Below are 20,788 nucleotides of genomic sequence, written 5' to 3' on the forward strand. Positions count from 1 at the left end.
CATGCGCATAGGGTCAGGCTCAAGGACTTGAGCCAAGCTCATTGCAGTCAATGAAGAGACTCACGTTGTCTCCAAAGGCCCACATGCTCACAATGTGACGTGGGGCTATGTAACAGACTGGGAAATGGGGCATTTTAGCCAGCAAAATGAATTAGAATGATTACTTTTGGAAACTTAAGCTCGTAAAGAGGGGCAGGGAAGCTGAGAGAACTGAGTTCAAGACTGTAGTTTATAGCAGAAGTAAAAAGGGGTTTCTAGGAGGTAGGATTTATTTGGGACAAGAACAGTGAGGCATTCAAAAAGTGTGTTTTTATTATTAGTATTAAGTAGACTTCTTTGCAGATCTTTTCCTAAGCTAATGTGCTAGTTTAAACATGGCATGAGATTTCTCTCTTGTATGTAATTTTTTCCAGTTTTGGAGACCATTATGAGTGGAACAAGGTGACATCTTGCATCCATAACATCTTAAGTGGGCAAAGATGGATTGAACACTATGGAGAGATCATCATCAAAAATCTTAACGATGACACTTGTCACTGCAAACTGACTTTCATAAAGGTGACTTCCAGTAACCACAGCAATGTTGGCAGTGCCCTTTCTAACAGACACAGCACTGGGTGGATGCTGTCTGCTGAAGCAGAGTACAACTGCTTAAAAGCTGTGTTTTCTTACAGTTCTCCTATAATTACCTCTGATTCTTTGTGAGACTTTAATGCTGAAGGAACTGCAACTCATTAGGAAGAGCCAGGCAAGAAAGAAAAGCAACAGCTTTCTCAGGTGATTCCAGTCAAGGTGTATAAGGAGGGGAAAGGAGGAAATATCATCAAACACCTATATTTGCATTTGACTAGAGAGATGGGCACACTGGCAGTGATCTATTACATGCCTCCTGCTAACGGATTGGCATGTGCTCTGGATGCCTTTGTCCAACAGCTGCAGAACCAGCCCTTACACAGGTGCTTTGCGAACTGGGGAGCCCATGCTCTTTTCTAGCCATTTCCATGTACTTGAATGAGCTTAACTGAGGGGTTTTGTAGTTGTTGCTGTTGTTCAAAACTTCTGGTTTGGTACCAGGCATCAGACATGACATCCTGAAGAAACTCCCTTGAAAACTGAAAATAAAATTAGTTTGGCAGTAGATTAAATGACTTCTTCCTAGTAAAGGGAAATCAGCTGGAAACCTAAAATGATGCCAAAATTTCTCACCTGGAAAATAGTTTCACACAACATGCTAGAAGGCTTGTTTTGATCCAGGTTTTCCAAATCAGATTGCTGGAGCAAAGCTGTGCTTTTCATCGCTTGTGTCTTTGTGGTCAGTTTCTAAGTACTCCAGCATATACCTGCAGCATGGCATGCTCAGCAGCAGAAGGAAAGCTAATATAATCATTTTTGAACTGTTCCTTTTTTTATTCCTTATTTGTTTTCTTGAATATTTGTGCTTTCTAGCAGTCATTGAAGTGATTTTTTTTCTTCCAAATACCTAGTTGAAAGTACTGTAATGTTTTTGCAAAGTTGCAGTGGATTTTGGAGTTCAAATTTTGAAGATTGAGAGACTGCAGATACTTATACCTTTGATATTATAAATTGGCTAAAGTGCAAATTCCTTTGAGTATCAGTTCCTTCTCAGTTCTTCTTCCTCTTCTTCAAATTTGGCGAGAATGTAGATAAATAAGTTGGGAATCAGTGTTATCTGTCACTGGACAAATTTGCAAGTCAACTATGCTTCATCCAGTACTGCTCCTAAAAAAAAGGCAAACAAAATAGGTGTGTTTTTCAACATTAGTATTTTAATGCACTGATTAGTAACACTAAGATTAGTTCTCTGTACGTGGTACCATAATTCACACCTAAAGGAGTAGTTTTCATTTCAGAAAAACAGGCTACAACAAGGTGCTACTCACATGGTAAAATCATTTGCACTCAGTTTTATACACCTCTTTTTCTCCTTGTTCTTTTTAATTCTAGGCAAAATACTGGAATCCAAATGCACATGAGATTGAAGGTAGTGTCATGGATAAAACTGGGAAAGTTGTGCATCGAATTTTTGGGAAATGGCATGAAAGTTTATACTGTGGGACTTCATCCTCTTCAAACTGCATATGGAGAGCAAGTTAGTGATCAGAATGGTTGATGTACAGAATTTTAAATCTGCTTGAGAATAAACTTGCTATCTGTTTTCATCTTATTTATTAGGCCCCAATTGCTTATTATTTCTATGTGGAAGAGATTTTTGTCAAGCATTTAATACATAGGCCAGAAGAATAAACCATTTAACTTAATAATACTGAGATAACTTCATCCCCTGCCTTTCTGCATTTTCCCCATTCTCCCTTGGTGGGGGATATCATTTTCACATTTGCATGCGAAGGGTGTATTTAGGACTCCAGAAAGAAAGGGAGGGGACACTTTATTTTGTAGAGAACTGCAGCTGATTTCTTGTATTAAATATTGGAGAATACCCTACAAAGCTGAACTCCATAATGTGAACCATATCTGAACTTCACCCAAACCCGTGGGGGTTTGTGTCTATTGTAGTTTGAAAAAGCACTGGGGTAGTACCATGCGCTTTATCAGAGTTTTGCTTTGGTTCAACTGAGAGAGCAGAAATCTGTTTTGATGTTGCACTGTGACAAAAGAGAAAATGTGCTCTGATGCACAATTATATACCTTTTATTCCCCCAAAATCGAGATCCTGGCTCAAAGAGATGAACAAATGACAGAGGGGAAGTTTGGAAGGTTCCTTCTAAAGATGAAAGCATTTAATTGGAATTCTGATGTCCTTTTTTTCTTCTGTAGATCCCATGCCTAAAGATTATGAACAGTGGTATGGATTTACTCAGTTTGCTTTAGAGCTAAATGAACTGGACCTGCAAACCAGACCATTACTACCATCCACTGATACGCGTTTTAGGCCAGACCAAAGGTAAGACGTTTTCCTTCGTGCCATCTTCCTCAAATATTGTTTTTAAAGTTCCGTACACTCACTTTACCTCAAGCTCAGACTATCTTGAGTAGGTACTTGCAGTGTGTTTCCATTTCTGTATTAATATGCTTCTGAAACAGACATTTTAATCGCTTACCAAGAGCTGGTCTACTCTGTATGGAACAATATTTTCAAGAATTGATTTTTGGATGTTTCAGTCTCTAGGCAAGTGCCTTTTAAAAGGTGCTAAATCTTTTCAGATAGTGCCTGTCCAGCATACTGTGTTTGAGTAGCCAAAAACTTGAAATTCCTTTTGATGGTAGAATTTCTACTGTTTCGAACTTCAGAGGAAAAGAATCTAATATTAAAATTACATTGAGCTTGTTATGCGAGTTGTTGTCTGCAGATGTAGTTGGTTACTTTCCAAATAGTAGGAACTACCTGCTGTGAAGGCTATATTCTGGAGCTCCAGGGAACCTGACAAAGATGGGGACAGATGGGAAGCACCAATCATGTCTTTTATCACTGCTGGTACTGCAGGTTTCTAGAAGAAGGGAATATCGAAGGCGCTGAAATGCAAAAGCAGAGAATTGAGCAGCTACAGAGAGAACAACGGAAGGTTCTGGAAGAAAACAATCTGGAGCATCAGCCTAGATTTTTCAGGTACTAAATCATGATTAGCGTGTACTACCATGTATTGGAATTTGTATTGTAGTTCTGGTTCTAAACTGCAACAGAATAGGCTCCATCTTTTCCTTTTTTTTTTTTTTTTTTTTTTTTTTTTTTTTGGTACCTTGGCCATGTAAACACTTCAAACTTAGTTAAAACTAAGAATTATACATTGCCTTTTTACTACTGCATCCCTGAATTTCTGTCTAACTTTTGCCTTGAAGGCAAATGGGATTTGGTCTCAGTTTGAATTAGCCTGGGCATATGCTAATGTAGCATCTGTCTTTCCTTCGGGCAAGGTGAAGGGGATGGATTTAGCTTAACTGCCTCTGCTGAACTCCCACTGAATTCTGTGGGACTGCCTTGTGCAGGCTGCAGAATTGCAGCCTTTCATTTCCAGGGCTATATTTGAACGTGTTCCCCCTTATGTGATGGGGAGAGAATTATGATTTAGAGGACGCTTTATTTTTTCCCGTTGTAAATCAATTAACGTTTGAAGAGGGTTTCAATCATCAAAAGGTAAAAGTGAATGCTAGTGAGCACATGGGTTTTAGCCCTCCGGCTTCTCTGTTCAGAATTCAGTGAGAGAGCGGGAGACAAGATGAATTGGTCTATGTGTTGCAGTTAGATCTGGGATCCTACTTTTTTCTGGGAATATAGGTGCTGTACTTCTGAGGAGCAGGACTCTGAGAAACAGCAATGTTTAAAATGGGTGCAAAGAGGGAGTAACTCAGAACCAGTCATCTAGAAGTCTTTTTGCTTTGTGCCCTTTCAAAAAGTAAAAAACTCGCTATAAATTTACATCAGGACCATGGAGCGGCTCAGGCCTTTGGGTGTGCGTGGAGCTGGTGAGCTAACTCACCACAGCTACTAAAGAGAAGCAAACTTTGCTTTCAGCAGACTAAAAAGACAGGATAGGAGCAAAATCTAATACTCTGCAATTGCATATTCACAGTAAGCATAGAAGGATGCTCTTTGAAAAGTGAGATTTGTGCTGTAGATTTAAATAACAGAATAAACACTTCTAGTTAGTGTGTAGTGAAAGTGTTGCCCTGTGCTAGAGTAGATACGAATTATACATTTTTCTTTGAGTTAAAGTGATTTCTGTCTTCTATAAATAATAAGCGCGATATGCTTAAAAGAATAATTTGCTGTTGTGCCAAAAATGTGGCACACCAGATTAAAAGCGGACTGTTTCCTTCAGGGTACAGTACCTAACGCAATGAGCCCTACTCCTTTACTGAGAACTATAAGGCTTTCTTTATGCAATGGACGTGATGAGTCATCTTTGGAGAGGAAAAAGGAGACTTTCGGATTCAGTCTCAGGACAGAAACGCAGATCATTCAGATTTTAAAAAGGCACAGGAACGCTGTTCTTGCAGAAGTTTCCAATAAACTGCCTGTGGGCATTTGAGACCCAGAAAAAAACTTTGACTGTAGTTTTAAATGCTAAGCACTGACAAGTCAAAGTGAAAGTGAGCATTTATCTCACTGAACACTAGGCTAGTGAGGTGCCTCTCCAAGGCCCAGTGCAGGCATAAGCAGTTTGGTCCTCCAAGCTGTATTGCCTCCTTTGAACGTTGTACCAAGCTGTGCTGTAGTTGGTTCAAGGGCTGGTTTGGGTATCTCTACACGGTGTGCCATTGCGTTAACAGCATGTGCAAAGAAAATGCCAGCATTACATTTGGGAAATTTGTTTTATCTTTGTTAGGAAATCCAAAGATGACTCCTGGGTGAGCAATGGAACCTACATGGACCTTAGAAAAGAACCTGGTTTTTCCAAACTGGACAATCCTGTCCTCTGGTGAAAGAGGAACCAAGTGAAGATACTCTATGCTGTGTTCTCAGATCTGACTTAAAAGAAGTATATATAAAACATATATTAATATACATATATATATATATATATTATATGCGCACACACATATAATATGTGTGTGGGGGGTGTATGTGTTTAAATGTGCGTATTTCCAGAATTGTGCTTAATTTAGAATCTGATACTGCATTTGTTTTCTCTACTCTGACTATTGCAATGATTGATTGAATGTATAAATAGCCTAACTTCTTTTTATAAACTATTTAATAAATATTACTGAATGTTAATGACTGGAGGGATAAGAGGACCTTTTACACTACTTTTTCCAATGTGTAATAACGTCAGTTCTGAGTTAACTTATGCCTTACTGAATTGCACTGGAGACAATAACATCAGCATCTCCTAGCTATGCTGAGAGAAAGCAGAGTGGAAGCCTGAGTAACTCAAACTGCAGGCAGGCTACCACAGCTCAGAGAGGAGTGTAGCTGTCTCTGGGCTAGTCGAAATTGCTGAAACAGAGATTTTCAGTTGGTGCTGGAATCTGAATACGATCCTGTGTTGCCTGTGGAAAAGATTTAAATAAGCTTTTGTTTTTATTAACTTTCTTACTGGTATTATGGAACAGGTAGTTCTGAGCTGATTACATCAGTGATTCTACTGCCTTACACATAAACTGTACCCAGCTAAATGTAGTGCTAGGAATCCAGGAATCGCCAAAATTTTCCACTAGGAATCTTCAGATTTCTAGCCCCCAATAGGGCAAGAGGAGGAGATCTTTTCTTATGTAATGCTTGAGCGCTGAATAGATGAAGAAGCTCTCTCTTTTTTTCAGTAAGTAAAATCTATACAGAGCACGAAATCCTGTGCTTCCATAGCTTCATTTGTTTTTATTAAACTAAAAATCGCAGCAGTAAGACTTTTTAAAGACTAAGCAAGCTGATTGTTTTAAGCTAGAAATTTTTTTTGTAGTATTTTGATATTTTCTACCTCTTAAGAAATGAACAGCATATGTAAGATCTTATATTTAAAAAAAAGAGACCATCTGCCTTATAGAGAAATGTATGGAATCTTTGATCTTCCTCTGTCTGTTATGTTCAGATAAATATTCAAGTGTCTTGCACTAAATTGGTTGCATCTCTTTCCTGTAATTTTATACATGTGGATAGATTTGTGAAATACTAAATAGGTCAAAATTATAGCAGGAAACAGATGTAGCAGAAGTCGCACTTTTGAGTGAAGATAATGGAGATGGGCAGTGTTCTTGTTTTTCCTTCAGACAGCAATGCTGCAGTAATTCACATAATAGAATAATATACATTCCTGCCTATCTGCAACTCAAGCCTAGCTTGTGATTCTTCGTCTGCTCTACATGTCTGTGACTCTGGCAACAACAGAGTTTTCAAGTTTAAAAAATATATATCCTGTCATCACCACCACCAACAACCCCTTTTGTTTTTCTTATGTGTATCATGCCACATTAGTAATACAAAATAAACCATACCCGTGATAAACGTTGTTGCCATGTTTAACTGGCCTGGGACTGGAATAATTGGACATTGTATGGATAAGGGAGCCTCCTAGAGGAACGAGTAGCTTAGAGAAGTTTACAGTTCATCATGTGCTGTACCGTTCTAAAAATGAATCCATGTATTGTATGTAACATGAAAGAAATACTATGAATGCTTTCATTTTAAACCACATCTGTGATGTTAGATTAAATATACATATATTTGCATTTTGCTTCCTGTTACCTTGAAACTCCATTGTCTTAGAAGCAGACAAGTGCTCTGTCACCTTTATTTGCTTTACCCAGGAATTCTGCATCACTGTCACTTCTGTAATTTATTAGCAAAGCAAAAGTTAAAAGACAAATTAAAGAATTATGTTCAAGACCCAACTAGGAAGCCAGCAGCTTACAACGATGCAGGGTTCAAGTCAATATGAAGACAAAATTTGGGCTTTAACTCCAAAGGAAATCTGAACCTCTGGGGACCGTTTAGCTTTCTGAGGAAAGTGGGGATCTCTTCATAGCTTGATCCCTTGTTGCATTTTATTTTTGTATTAACTATCAAAACTTGGCACAGACATAAGCTGATATTTGTAATTAGCCTTGCTGTTGGTAATTACTATTTAAACTCAAAATAATATTCACTTAACAACAGAAGAGGGTAGAGAGGTTTTTTTTAAGTTTTTAAGAAAGGGAGTAAAATCTGTGGAGGAATATAGGATGTGTTAAACTTACTCATTGTCCTATTTGGCAGCTATTGTTGTTGTCTGATCTGACTACTGTTTTATTATTTTTGATATATGAAATGGATTTCCCCATACACTTTGTTATATGACCTAATAGTTAATGGTATCCAAAATTAAAGGGTCAGAGGCAAAAAGCAAAGTTAGAGTTGTAAGAGTTGTAATGCATTAAAAACTGCAGGTGTTAAACTAATCTCATTATTTTCAGTGTTTGAGTTATGATTTTTGAGAACTCAGGCTGGCAATGTTGCCTTGTATCTTACAGTCTAAATAAGTGTCTAAAATGCATTTCGGTAATGACAAGAAGCATTGGGCTGGGAAGGGTCTTATATAAAACTGTTTTCTTTGGCAACGTTCCCAGATTAGGAAGGAGAACCGTTCAAGTTTTTACTATCATCCCCAGTAAAGTAATGCCTGAGAAGAATCCAGGGTATTTCCTAGATACTCAAAGCAAAATCATTGCACAGGTAATAGCTTCTCTTGTAGAACTGTGCTACACACCTGCCAGCCAGGTATAACCAGTTGTGAACGATGCTCTGACCCCACATTTCCAATGCCAGTATAGCTGTCCCTGGTTAATTTGGTATGAAAGAGTTGGTTTTAGCTGTTCAACTTTTGTCAACGGTATGTTAAGAAATGGAAGAAAATTGTCTTGATGTTATTTCTGTGTATGTATACAAATATATTCATCATTCAGAAAACAGTATCCTCTATACAGTTATTCTTGGTAAAATAAAAAGTTGTACAAATTTTTTTACTTCAGACACTTCTGATGTATTCACAAGTGTGTAACTTACATTAGCCTTTCGCAATATACTAAGACATATTGTTTTTAATAACTGAAATCTGGAGATCTTTTCTTCCCCCCATTTAGGTTTTGTACATGGTTACACTTCTACCCTGAATGGTAATAAGAAAATATCAGGCAACTTAGTCCTTCCTTTCACACACAGCACCAATTCCCAAGATGTTTAGCTGAATGGATCAATCTTAAAATTTCATGAGGACTGTTACATGTTGTAGCACTCTTATTTGACCACTTTATAAATGTTATTATTTAACATGGTTTTGAGGGGCACAGTTTGAGAATCACTCATCTAGAACTCCCTTTTGCTTTGTGCCCCTTCAAAAAGTAAAAACAGTTACTATAAATTTATATCAAGACCATGGAGTAGCTGAAGCCTTTGGGTGTTTGGATGTAACAGTGGGTCAGTTTTCAAATTACATAGCAAAGAAAAACAGATTTCCAGGGAAATAGTATTCATAGAAAGAGAAACTCACAGATGTACTTCCAGATTTGTAGACATGACATTCAGTTTCTGATTTTGGGGCACAGGAAGTTTGGAGTTACGAAGCAACAGCATAATTTGTATAGGACTCTGTTCTCAGTAACAAAGTGCACTTTGGTGTCATTAGATTGAGTGGAATTACATTCCTTTCGTAATCCCTGCTTTCAGAGATGTGTTTTCTGTGTTAGATTGCCAGCATTGATCTACTTCTTTTAGACATTTTTTTGAAATATAAGTCCAGTAAAGAAGTTAGGCTCTTTATACAGAGCTGGGGAAATAAATGTCAGAGCAAGAGCCAGAACAGCCAAAATATTGAGCAAGAAGCATCCTAGAGAGATCTGTTCTTCTCTGATGCTTAGGTAGCTGTTCTTCTTGGGATACAGAGTTGACACCACCAAATTTTCTTTGGACCTGAAGCAGAATTGCTATATATATATATATCAATATATAGTTTATATATATATATATATATATATACATACACACACACACACACACACACACTTGGCTCCTGAAGGAGATGGCAGTTGCAGTTACCTTCTTACTTCACAGTCTAGTGTTTAAACTTAACCTGCAAGAGCTGGAGACTGTTGAAGCCAGATCACCGTGCAAAAAGGAATACAAGATTCATGGGGCCAGAACGTGACCAGGGACAGCTTTGGGGTTGGGATATGTGGCTGGGAGGGAGATGGTCCAGTGCTGGTCTCTGCTTCCAAGACTTTTCATTTACTTTATATGAGGCAAATCCACTGGATTAAAAACACAGAGCCTTGGGCACTGTGGAACTCTAGCTTTAGTTCCCTGTTGAAAAGAATGGAGCCTGTGTATGCATATGCATAATATATGCTAACGTATTTGTCATCAGAAAGAAGGGCTTGCCAATAGTTGCTATAGTTTCTTTCTGCTCTTGATATCTGAAGTATCTACAATGCCTTAAGACAAATGCTGGGTTTAAGTACGATTGTCTTAACCTGAGTAGGTCAGGCTGGGGAAGGGAAAGCTTTTTTTAAAAAAAAACATTGAGTTTAGTGCTGGAGAGGAGAATTATTTTTAAAATGATCTACTTAAAGGCTAGAGCTATATATTTCTTTAATGATGTCAAATATAGAAGCTGTTCAAGCGGTTCTTCCAGTAATCCCTTATACAAACTCTGTTACAACGGTATTCTATTTTTAATCTTGTATTCACTTCCATGCTACAATTTTGTTATAGTTTGGATAGCGTTGGCACTTATACAGCATGTGTGTGATGATGCCATGCAATTCCAAACTTTTTGTGTTGATGTAGCATTGATTGTCTCTCATTGCACTTTAGCTGTTACCTAGGAGGTATCCACAGATTGGGCAATAGAGAATCTAAATAACTGAGCCAGTCAAGCAATGCTTTCAGGACTAAATATTTCACAGCATATTGGTTGTTGGGTTCTTAACAGTTACACTATTTTTACTTTTAAAACAAAACAAAATCTGGGAATCAGAAACAGAGCAGGATCTTTGTGCAAGATACAGTTCTGTGGTTACTTTCACTTTTTTTTTCTTTTTTTTTTTAGGACAAGTTAAAGTTTAGCAAAAACAATGTGGCATGTAAAAAGTCACTTTTGTGAGCAACTTTAAGCAGTACAGTTTATATGCTGAATTTCTTCCAGTGCTGGTCTGAAAAGCTGTGCAACTTCAGGGCACAGCAGCAAGTGTCAAAATGTAGCTTTTTTTGCGTCTACTTTATAAATCAGTCACTACAACGTATTCAATATGCTATTTTTCATGTGACTTCTGTTGTTAGCAGGTAAACAAGTTTTTTACTTACACCATTACAAAAAAAAAAAAAAGAACAAGAAAGCATTCCCCCCCCCCCCCCCAATTTCCTTGGGTTGTGTACAGCCCTGTTTACAGGGCTGTGGCCCCTCATATCTGAAAGTCCTTATTCTAGTGTCCTAGGTAGACATTTCTCTTCATTTAAAAGAAATGGCTGAAGGAAAACATTCCATTTTAGTAGGCTTTTAAATGACAAATCACATCTAAAATCTGTAGTTTAAAAACTCTCCATAAACATTGTGGCCTATTTCTGTAGCTTCTTCTGACTGAACAGGACCTTTGCAGCTGCCTCTGGCAGCTGTGGAGTCAGTCGGACGACAGCCTGGTAAGGGTAGTGTACCAGAGAACTGTGCAGCTACACCTGCTCAGTATGCTCCTCATTAACGTTCTTGGATCTACATTTGTGTAAATCTTTTCTACTGCCTGGTCTGTTGCTCTACAGGATGAGCTTTTAGGGCAGGAAATTTTCAGTGTGTCTTGTTTTGTTCAGTACAGCTTTATTTTGTACACAGATGACTAACACAGAGAGAGCAAGCTGAAGAGGAATGCAAAACTTGGCCCACAGTGCATATATAATAGAAAAGGATGAAATCCAGCCTCTCCACGTAGCTGAATACACCTTGCAAGTGCTGGAGTTGGGTGATGCTATTGAACAAAGGAGCGAAGTTAAAATAGAAGGTTCTTTCAGCTGAATACGTTTTCATTCATGGGTTAAATGTTCCTACCATAAATAAATTTCCCAATATTCACTAACTCATCCTTCCTATTTTCTAGCTACTGGTGGGTGCAACTTACTTCAGCAGCAGTGAGCTGATAAAAACATGCAAATGTTACCTGATCTGTCTGTTGAAACTTAGTAAATGCTGTAACTTACCACCAAATATATTATTGTATCTCATAGTTCTTAACTACTGTTCTTGACACAGCTTTTGAAAGCAATAAGAGAAGTTTTCCATATAAATAGTTGCCATATGTTTAAAAAATATTTTAAATGGTTCTTTTTTATATAAAAATTTGATTTGATTTGATGTTTTGTTGTATAGAACAAAACTGTATAAAGCTTGCAAGAACATTTTGGAGATCTGTCTGCAGAAGTTGATGAGCACCTTCAGCTCTACATCTTTGAGGTGACTGTAAGAATATTTGGTATCCCTGAGGATCAGGAACACTTGTATTTATGTTAAGTGTTTGACTACTACCAGTACTGCAAAAACATATCACATGTATGAGATATTACATATGCAAAGCTGCTAAATGCTGCATTTGCTGTTTGTTCTGATAGGATATTATTGACTTCAGGATTAAGGAAAGGTATCTTATGTGTTATAATAATCATGTGACTTTCAGGTTTTTGAGCATACTGTTTCTGTAGTCAGGATCATTCTTGTTTTCTGCTTCACTTACTTTAAAAACTTGTACTAATGTTGGAGCACCTTGATGCACAATTTATAGCTTGATTTATTTATTTTTTTACTCTCTCTGTAACCAATTTAGTTGGATGTTAATAAATTACACTTGCAAAAGGTCATAGAGCACCCTGACTTTTTCCCAGGGGTTGTAAGCATCTTTCTTCAAAGGTTGTTAGTGACAGTGGAAACAAGTCTAGCTGTTGAAGTGATCTGTGATTTTTACACTTGCCAAAATGGCAAGTATGAAGGAGCTTCCATCTGCTAGAAGCCTTATTTATCACATTCACAATCTGTCTGGGAGTTAACTTTTGCAATTTTCCAGTTGTTTACCAGTTACCTGTACATACCGTACAATACCATGTCATGACTATTATGCCAGACAGTGGGGGCAGGGAAAAGGGTAAGCTAATGCAATTCGTTTATACCCATAGCCTAATTCTTAAAAGCAGTTTTAGTAGACAGATATGCAACATAAATGTTATGCTTTAGCAAGAAAGTAGAGACCACAGATGACGTACCCCGTAAAACAGCTTTTAAAAACAAGGAAACCTGGTATTTATTTTATAGAATAAATAGCTGGGAAGGTAACTGTACCAATGTGGTGTTTTCTCCCTTAGAGAGACTGATTCAGTATAACTGCCAGATCTGATCAGACTATGCCTCACAGTCCCACCATATGTGTGTAAGATACAGTGTGGAGGCAGAGGGATGGATTAGGATCTTGAAAAATGTGGGAGTAAAATGAATGTAATTCCTGACCAACCTGTAATTCCTGACTGCAGCTCTGCAGCACCTCCCAGACCCAATATGTAGAAGAGAGTTGGTAAAAGAGAGGCTGGAGGCTCCAGGAAGAACTGGGAAAATTGCACTGATAAATCTCACTACATACAACATGTTCAGGTATTGTACAAAGCAGAATAAGTATAAAGGCCAAAAGAAATGCAGCTTTTATTGTGGGCAAGGATCATCCTTGCTTTGTGAAATCCAGCCGTTCTGATTCTGTGTTGGGTTATTAAGCTTGGAACTTGCTCATGATGTCAGTGGGAATCATTTCATTACCAGTTAACGTTACAGAGATCTAATGTGCTTTAACTGGTACCTGGAACAACTAGCATTCAGTTCAAGTCACCAGAAAAAGCAGCCTACAGAAGCAGTAGTATTTTTTCATCATTATAAAAGGGAGAGGGCAGAGGGATCCTCCTTCTTCGTGCCCAGATCATAAATACCTAGGGCAATAGCACCTACCCTTACAGATAAGTGGGAATGGGGTCAGTGTCTCACAATTGCCCGTGGAACTAACATGCAAAGTACCCACAGCACAGTCTGTGCTACGCAGACAGAATGGGCTGTTCCTAGCCTACAGAAGTGTGAGTTAAACCTCACTCATACAGACCTTATATCCAATTTCAGTTCAAGCTCAGCTTGAACAGACCGTAAGTCTGTTCACTTACGGTAATCTTTAATTTAAGTCAGTCCTTACTGCATAATGATTCAAAGCTCCATAGTGTGAGGAAAAACATTGACAGCTGAGCAACGCTTTTTCTGCATAGTAACTTTCACATCTTGGCTTCTCTTTTTCTTTTTCTTTTTTTTCTTTTTTATATTGCATTTCTTTGATCTTGCAAACATTGCTCTGCATGCTGAATTTGTTGATTTTAACTTAGACCCCAGTAGTGCAGCAGATGCATAAGAATTTTCAGGATTAGTCCAAGTTGTAAATGGTGTTAAAAGCTGGCCAGATACCAAATCTACATGTAAACCCTCATTTGGTGTAAATCAACATTGCTCTGCTGAACTGAGTATGACTCTGAGGCTTAAGTTAACTGAGAATTGGACTCTGGGTTCATCAATGCAGGTTTTTATAGGCGCTTCAATAATAAATTCCTGGAAGAGAAGTAGTTGTGTACAAATGCATCAGCTGAGACTTCTGTCTGTAATTCCATAGACTTCAGGAATGATTTGGCTTTTTCTAACTTAAGATGCTTATTTCTCTTGAAGATTTTGTTTAAGCTGATGTTTCAGTTGCTATTTTACCAAGACTGACTGTTAAAATTTGAAAATATGATTTTTTTGCATCGTTAACCTTGCTTTTAATAAAAATACAATAAAATTGCTTTCCTAAATTACAAATTTCTCACAGTATTTTTCTTTATATAAAAAAGCCATGGCAAAGACTGCAGTAAAGCTGTTTACAATTACTGCAGCACATGCCTTGAAAAATCTTTTCCTTCTTAGATTTTATGAGGCTCTCTCTGCAATGACTAGATTGCTGCCTACAGCAAGGAAGATTATGTAGATTTATTAATAGAAGAGAACCTGTCTAATAGCTCAGAGAGAGATTTACTGTTTTGTTTACTCTTAGGTCTGTTATAATTTTTCAGCCGTTGTCAAACCAAAGATGGAGTGAAGTCAAGAGATCATCCTACTTGTATTCATTGTTTGATACCTGCACTTCAGTCAATGAAACAGGTCTTTTGAAAGCAACTAAAGCTATATAATAGCTAAGTAGGTTTGGGGGATGGAAAAATCAAACTTCTTATGAAGTTCAAAAATACTGCACCACATCCTTAACTCCTTCTGCAGGAGAAGCTTCCACTGCAAACTTTGCTGAGAAAGAGCACCACAAGTAGCCCAATTAGAGCAACCTTGATAGAAACGTAAGCTCGTCTGACTGAGTTCTCCGTGTACCAAAGAATGGTGAGCCTAGCCCATCCTTAATCAGTCCCCTTTCCTCATTTTGGAGAGAGAGTATAAAATTTCAACCAAAGTTGACAGAGGGCAGAGAACTCAAGGATGTAATATTTTTATATGTTTTGTCAGACACCAGAACGACATCAGAAACTGGGAGAGGAATGAGATCTTGATTGTGCTGCAGCGCAAGAAAGGCCGTGGTAGGAGCTCCGCTGTGGTGTCAGGTCTAAGTGCCTCTCAGAAAACTTCATCTGGCCACAAGGCTTCCTAAGGCTGATGCTCATGTGATTGTTTTGTTTTCTGACACTGGCCCCAATATAAATGTTAACAGGAATTACTTTGTTTGAAATGATGGGAGGGTGAGGGGGACAAGTGAGAGCAAAGAGTACGTATGTTGAAATAAGTTTTCCGGTATTGAAATGTGCAGTCAGGAGGTTCTTGCCAAAAGCAGTTCATGCTTTGCCAGTGCTGGTTGCTCATTGTTTATTTTTATATTAATGTTTCCTCTCAGGATGCAGTTGGTCTTCCCTCTCTTAAAAGCTGCATTGCTCACACTGTGGTGTATCAGCATTGGTAACTCCAGCCAGTAACCCTGGAGAAACCAAGCAAGCCCCAGCTCAAGCTGGCTGAGACTAGTCCTGTAGAAGGACATGCATTTTCATCTCGCAGTTGCAGAGGGTGATACTAGCAGCAAGAAAGCCATCTACTCAAGTTTCTTGCATCATTTGTTACAGATACTAATCACCCAAATCAGTGCATCATCCAGACAAACAAGGGCAGTTTAAGGAGCAAGGACACACGTTTCAGTCCTGTGATGGAGTACATACAATAGATTTCTGTCAGAATACAGACCAGCACTTTGTTTTATATTTTGACTGTTTTCTCAGCATAATGAAGCATTAATCTGTACATGCAGCTACAATATAGCAAGTATCAGTAACAGGGACTTGTGTGAGTTTAGCCCTAATCCCTACCTAGTACAAATCTGCTGGATACCACTGGTGTGTGCTGGTTCCCCTCAGGGCAGTCACAGCCTTTTACATCTACCAATTTGTTTTTGACCCACAACATGCTGTTTATGGTATCTTGCTGTCTTTCTAGGCAAAACTGCTGCATAATGTAAAAGGAACCTGAACCACTCATACAATTAGTGGCCCACGCAGTCTTAAGCTGCTTGCCAACCCTTGCTCCTTGTTTCAAAAATCTGGCTGTGGTACTGTGTTCTCTTACACTCTGCTTCTCTATAGAGGGGGAAAGCTAAGTACGTTCCTGGTCCTGCGTCTGTAAATCAATATGGAAAGCTAGAGCTTTCACCAGGGGCTCTGGCTCGCCCTTCGCTGTCAACGCAGCCTTGCAGCTCCTTGGGAGCCACTGGTTCCTTCTCCCTCTGCAGCCTCCTCGTTGCATCCGCTGCTGGCGTGGGGCATGGCCTGCCCCAGAGCTCTCTACACCAAACTCTCAATTTCTGTTTCTGCGGGTAATTAAAAAATGCATCTATTTTGTTCTTCTTTGGGGAGTCCTTCAATCTGCTCTGGAACAGGAATTCCAGTTGTCATTCAGTTCTAAAGGAGAAATTGAGCTGGCAGTAAACAAATAATGAGAATGGGGGTTAAGGAGTTGCAAAATAATTGGGAAATATAACAAAAGGGCCACAAAACCCAAACGGGAGACAGAAAATTCATTTTAAGTCATAATAAAGCTATCACTACAAACGTTGCTGTGGATGAAAACATTCATCTGGTGTTGTTCAATGAAATATTAATGTTAGCTTTTGAACATTTTGAAAGATTTGACTAAGGCTGTGCTCCAGTTCTACATCAGTGCAATACAAACACCATCAGGCCTGCTGACTTGTAAGGAATTGTAATCAAATACTGCAGATTCTTTGGAAAATGTTGTCCAAATAAAATTTGTTCCCACAGTTGGATACTGAGTGAGTTTCAAGGTGCTTGTGCATACACATCCATTCAGAGGATGCAAGAACTATGTGAACCAAAATAAATCTTTTGGGATTTGATCAAAGAGGAATCTTCCTTACAGTCAGCTTTTCTCTCTACAGGCAACCTCAGCCACAGATCCTTTTCCACAGATTATTTAATTCCTCCTGTTTTGCCAATTTTGTCCTAAACTTTCTATCTGTTCTTCATACATGCTTTGCTTTGCTCTTCCACCTCCTGGGCCTTTAAGGTTGTCAGTGGTGACTTACAAATAACAAAATCAACACTAACGGTACTAATTTTAGGATCACATCTATGTTACTGATCTAAAACTGTAACAGTAGAATAATTATGACTTAAAATATAATTTATTAAATCAATGCATATTACATAATAATTTACAATCAGTTGTACCTAGCTGCCGTAGTGCTAGGCACTGTACAGCAAAACTTTAAATAGTGCTATGTGCTGTGTACAATTCTATTTTAAAGATCACCAGAATGCCTAGTCTGAAAGGCACATGCACACAGATGCAAACATGAAGGACCTCATTTTGGAGGCCTTTGTTTCCCTGGGCTCAGTGACAGGTATCCTGTTTGCAACCTTTTTCAAAAACAAATTCTGATGTTTCTTATTTTAATATAGTTGATCATTTGCCTTCATAGCTACTGTTCCAACTGCACAAGAACCAAAGATGTAGAATAAGAGAAAAATGTAAGATGCATAGTGAGTTTCACTTCAAATTTTGTTAGTCATGTATAAAAAACACATATTTTTGTAGTCAAATGTGGAATAATATGCTTTTAAAATAACTGTGTTTATACAGGACCTAAATAAATGTTTTGGGCTCTTAGGCAGTAGTTGATAGCCATTCCTTTTGGTTTATTTATGATGAAGTCATACTACTGAATAGCTTGAACAATATAGCAGCCAGCTGGTCTTTGATAAAACATTAATGAGACCAGATGGTTCATAATAAACTATTATGGAAGAAGACTTTGGAGACATGCAAGAAACATTATCTATCCCTAAGTCTACATTTATCGTATTAAAAAAAGAAATAAAAGAAAGTTCTGTCTACATTTTAGAGTTAGAGGCACTTAGCTCATGCAGCTTCATGCAAACTGTCTCCCATATTATTGTCAGAGACATAGCTAGACGATTCCTTAGGTAACCACAGTCTATTGGAAATGAAGGGTCAATGAAGACTACTCTTTCTGACAAGTTTCTTAACATCATAGGAAAACCAGAAAATAATCACAAGATTTTCAGAGGATGATCTTCAGAAATTTAGGGCAACCCTACAATGCAGTCATTGCAGGGATAAGAGAGCTCTTACAGTGACAGAGAGGAGCCCCATGCCATAACATGTTTGCTACAGAAAGCTAAATATTGTACCATTTCTCCCCATGCCAACGTGAATACTCCAGACACCAAAACTGACCGAGTTACAACATGCCATATTGAATTATAGTGATTATGTCTATCTCCCTCATTCTTCTATGTCTCTCAGTATTGCACTCTCTGGCTGTCTCTTTCAATGGATTAAAACATCCATTCATGAACAACACTCTTTTCTCCTCATACTGGCCCCTAAAGGTAGCAGAGATGCATCTGACAATAAAATACATCTCCTCTAAATAGTGGCTAAACAAATTTCACAGACATCTTCCGATGGTTAAAGATGTTATCTTCCCATTCCCTTCCTCAAGACCTTTCTGGACAGAAGCTCACATGAACAGTTAGAGAAATGTAGCAAAATGGCTTTCTGGACACTCTGAGCTCAAACAGTCCTTTCTGGTGTAGCATGCCCGCCCACCCACCTCCTCTAAGCAGGATTCAGTAACTTGCTGTTTGTTAAGCATGTCACTAACTGCTGGCGCTTTGGAAGGGCTGATGACAGCCCCAACAGCGGGAGAGTGAGAAAGCTGTTGTTTGCAACAGGAGATGTTTAGGAGGACTGAATGGTTACAGGCTAAAACTACAGAACATGCCACCGAAACAAGAGCTGAATTTTAAAGTGAAATGCAAATGAGGTTGGTTAGTTGTTTTGAAAGAAGCAAGAACTGCTCTTGCAAAAGGGAAAGGAGAAAGAAGTTCATTATTTTGCTGGTGATTTGGCTCATGATGCTGGACACCTTTAAAAAGAAACTTTGCTCCCCCAAGTACCCTTCTTTTCTAAATGGAAGCCCAAAATAGTCTCTCACTTTCTTCTCCTCATTTCCTCCACAGAACTGAAGCCAGCAGACCTTTTTCCAGCCACTGTGAGGGTTTAACAACAGGGAGCTTTGCACAGCCTCCTGCCATCTCAATACACAGGCTGAATTACAGTGAGCACTTCCTAGCAAGGCTGGATGCAGCCTGGAAGAAGTCAGCGGTGACTACCAGGCATTATATACCATTAGTACTGCTGTCACTACTGAGACTACAAAGGCAGTTAGAAAAGGTTTTAAGAGAGAAAGAGGGACAAAAGATAGCTATTAAAGAATAGCAGAGAATTTTGCACTTATATCCCATCCCAATGATCAAAAAAAAAAAAAAAAAAAAAAAAGACTGGCCCATACCAGCATATAAAAAATTAATGCACAACACTTGCAGAGTGTGAAGACCTTTTCTGTACGTGGTAGGAATAACCATTCTGCAATGGTGACATCTGGTGGTGAACTGCTCAAGGATTTCCTAGCTCAGTATCACATCAGAGGAATTTCACACAGACACACTGCTAATGATTTTTTTTTTCCCTTTCAGACTACTATGCTTTCTGTTATATGTGTCACTACTTAGAGGCAACGTGTATTACTCATTTTTTAAGTTGTGGCTCTTTCAGTTCTTGTGTAGATTGCCTCATTTTGTTAACTGCTTACTTATTTAGATGAGGAAGCCAAATCCCATCCAGCGGTGAAGGCAGTTTGTGACACAGGCAAAAGTTTCAGCTTTTTTCCTTCTGCCCTTGCTATAAGACCCCTTTCTAACGCAGTTACAGTAATGGATTCATACCCCAGCTCAGGAAGGTCAGTGCATGGCAGGCAGATCCCTGTCCAGGCCACGCTCACAGCACATTTCTGTGGTGTCATGTTCTCCCCGCTTCCCAGTCAGTCATGAAATAACTGTGCTGTGAGTTTTGACTCTGCAATACACCTGAAGAGCACATATTTCTGTGATGACTCGAGGCTCAAGGCAGAGGATCAACCCTAAATTTTTCCCATTTGTAGCCAGTTTTGGTATCAGTCTTTGTCTGAAGCTTTTAAGTTAATTGCTCCATGGCCTGATGCCTGCTTGAACATTTTTTTCTTGCCTTGGTGTGGGCATCCCTTATTTGGTGTATACCTGACAGAGAGTAACCTCCTCAAACTCACTAGCAAGTTTTGCTGTTTGTATTTGTCTCCTCTCTCCCCAGTGAGTATTCCCATGGCAGTGTGGTTCAGTGCACTTTCCTGGCTTGACTTCTCAAAATACACTTTAGCAGGTACTTCCATTGGAAATGAATCACACGTTGCCACTCCTTAGGGCAAAACACATGATAGCTGATGAAATATGCCTGAGAACAGGTCACTGCAGGAGACTATGGCTGGAGCTAGTGATTCTGCAGCTCAGGTCTGATCCTAAAAAGACATCTTTTGAGCACTTGTAGGTCTCCAGTTTATTCTCAATATGAGGCTTTAAGCATGGAGGTTTTGTTTTAGTCATATTTTTACTTATTAGTCCATGGAAAGTAGCTTTTTACATATGCAGATATTTACTTAGTTACATGCTATTTGTTCAAAGTTCTTTATGCAGGTGTAGCACAAGAAAGAAAATCTAATTATCACTGACTCACTGAAGCTGTCACTTGGTGGGGTCAGAGAAAGGGGCAATGGACTAAAATCTGCTGAAATTTATTGGAAGCTTTGGGTAATGTACGCACTTGAAGAGAATGGAAGAAACTGGTGCTGCTGCTCCTTTGGCTGTGTATGTTAGCTGTTATCTTTCATGAGGACCGTTCATTTAAGGCCA

At 38.7% G+C, this 20,788-nt stretch overlaps 1 protein-coding gene across 19 annotated transcripts in view; it reads left to right on the top strand.

The window, feature by feature from the left end:
* Window positions 1–8,420, top strand: part of OSBPL3 (oxysterol binding protein like 3) — a 97,754-nt gene extending 89,334 nt beyond the window's left edge. For 18 of the 19 annotated variants that reach the window (XM_064506286.1, XM_026103758.2, XM_064506287.1 and 15 more), the window contains 5 exons: window positions 414–558; window positions 1,966–2,110; window positions 2,797–2,923; window positions 3,464–3,586; window positions 5,304–8,420. In XM_064506286.1, coding sequence (XP_064362356.1) covers window positions 414–558; window positions 1,966–2,110; window positions 2,797–2,923; window positions 3,464–3,586; window positions 5,304–5,400 — 637 coding nt within the window. In that variant the 3' untranslated portion in view covers window positions 5,401–8,420. Of the gene's footprint in view, window positions 1–413; window positions 559–674; window positions 778–1,965; window positions 2,111–2,796; window positions 2,924–3,463; window positions 3,587–5,303 lie in introns of those variants that run through there. The other variant, XR_010387632.1, reaches the window with a different exon arrangement.
* Window positions 8,421–20,788: the final 12,368 nt, after the last annotated feature.

The sequence above is a fragment of the Dromaius novaehollandiae genome, chromosome 2 (genome assembly GCF_036370855.1).
Source record: "Dromaius novaehollandiae isolate bDroNov1 chromosome 2, bDroNov1.hap1, whole genome shotgun sequence".
NCBI classification, from domain to species: Eukaryota; Metazoa; Chordata; class Aves; order Casuariiformes; family Dromaiidae; genus Dromaius; species Dromaius novaehollandiae.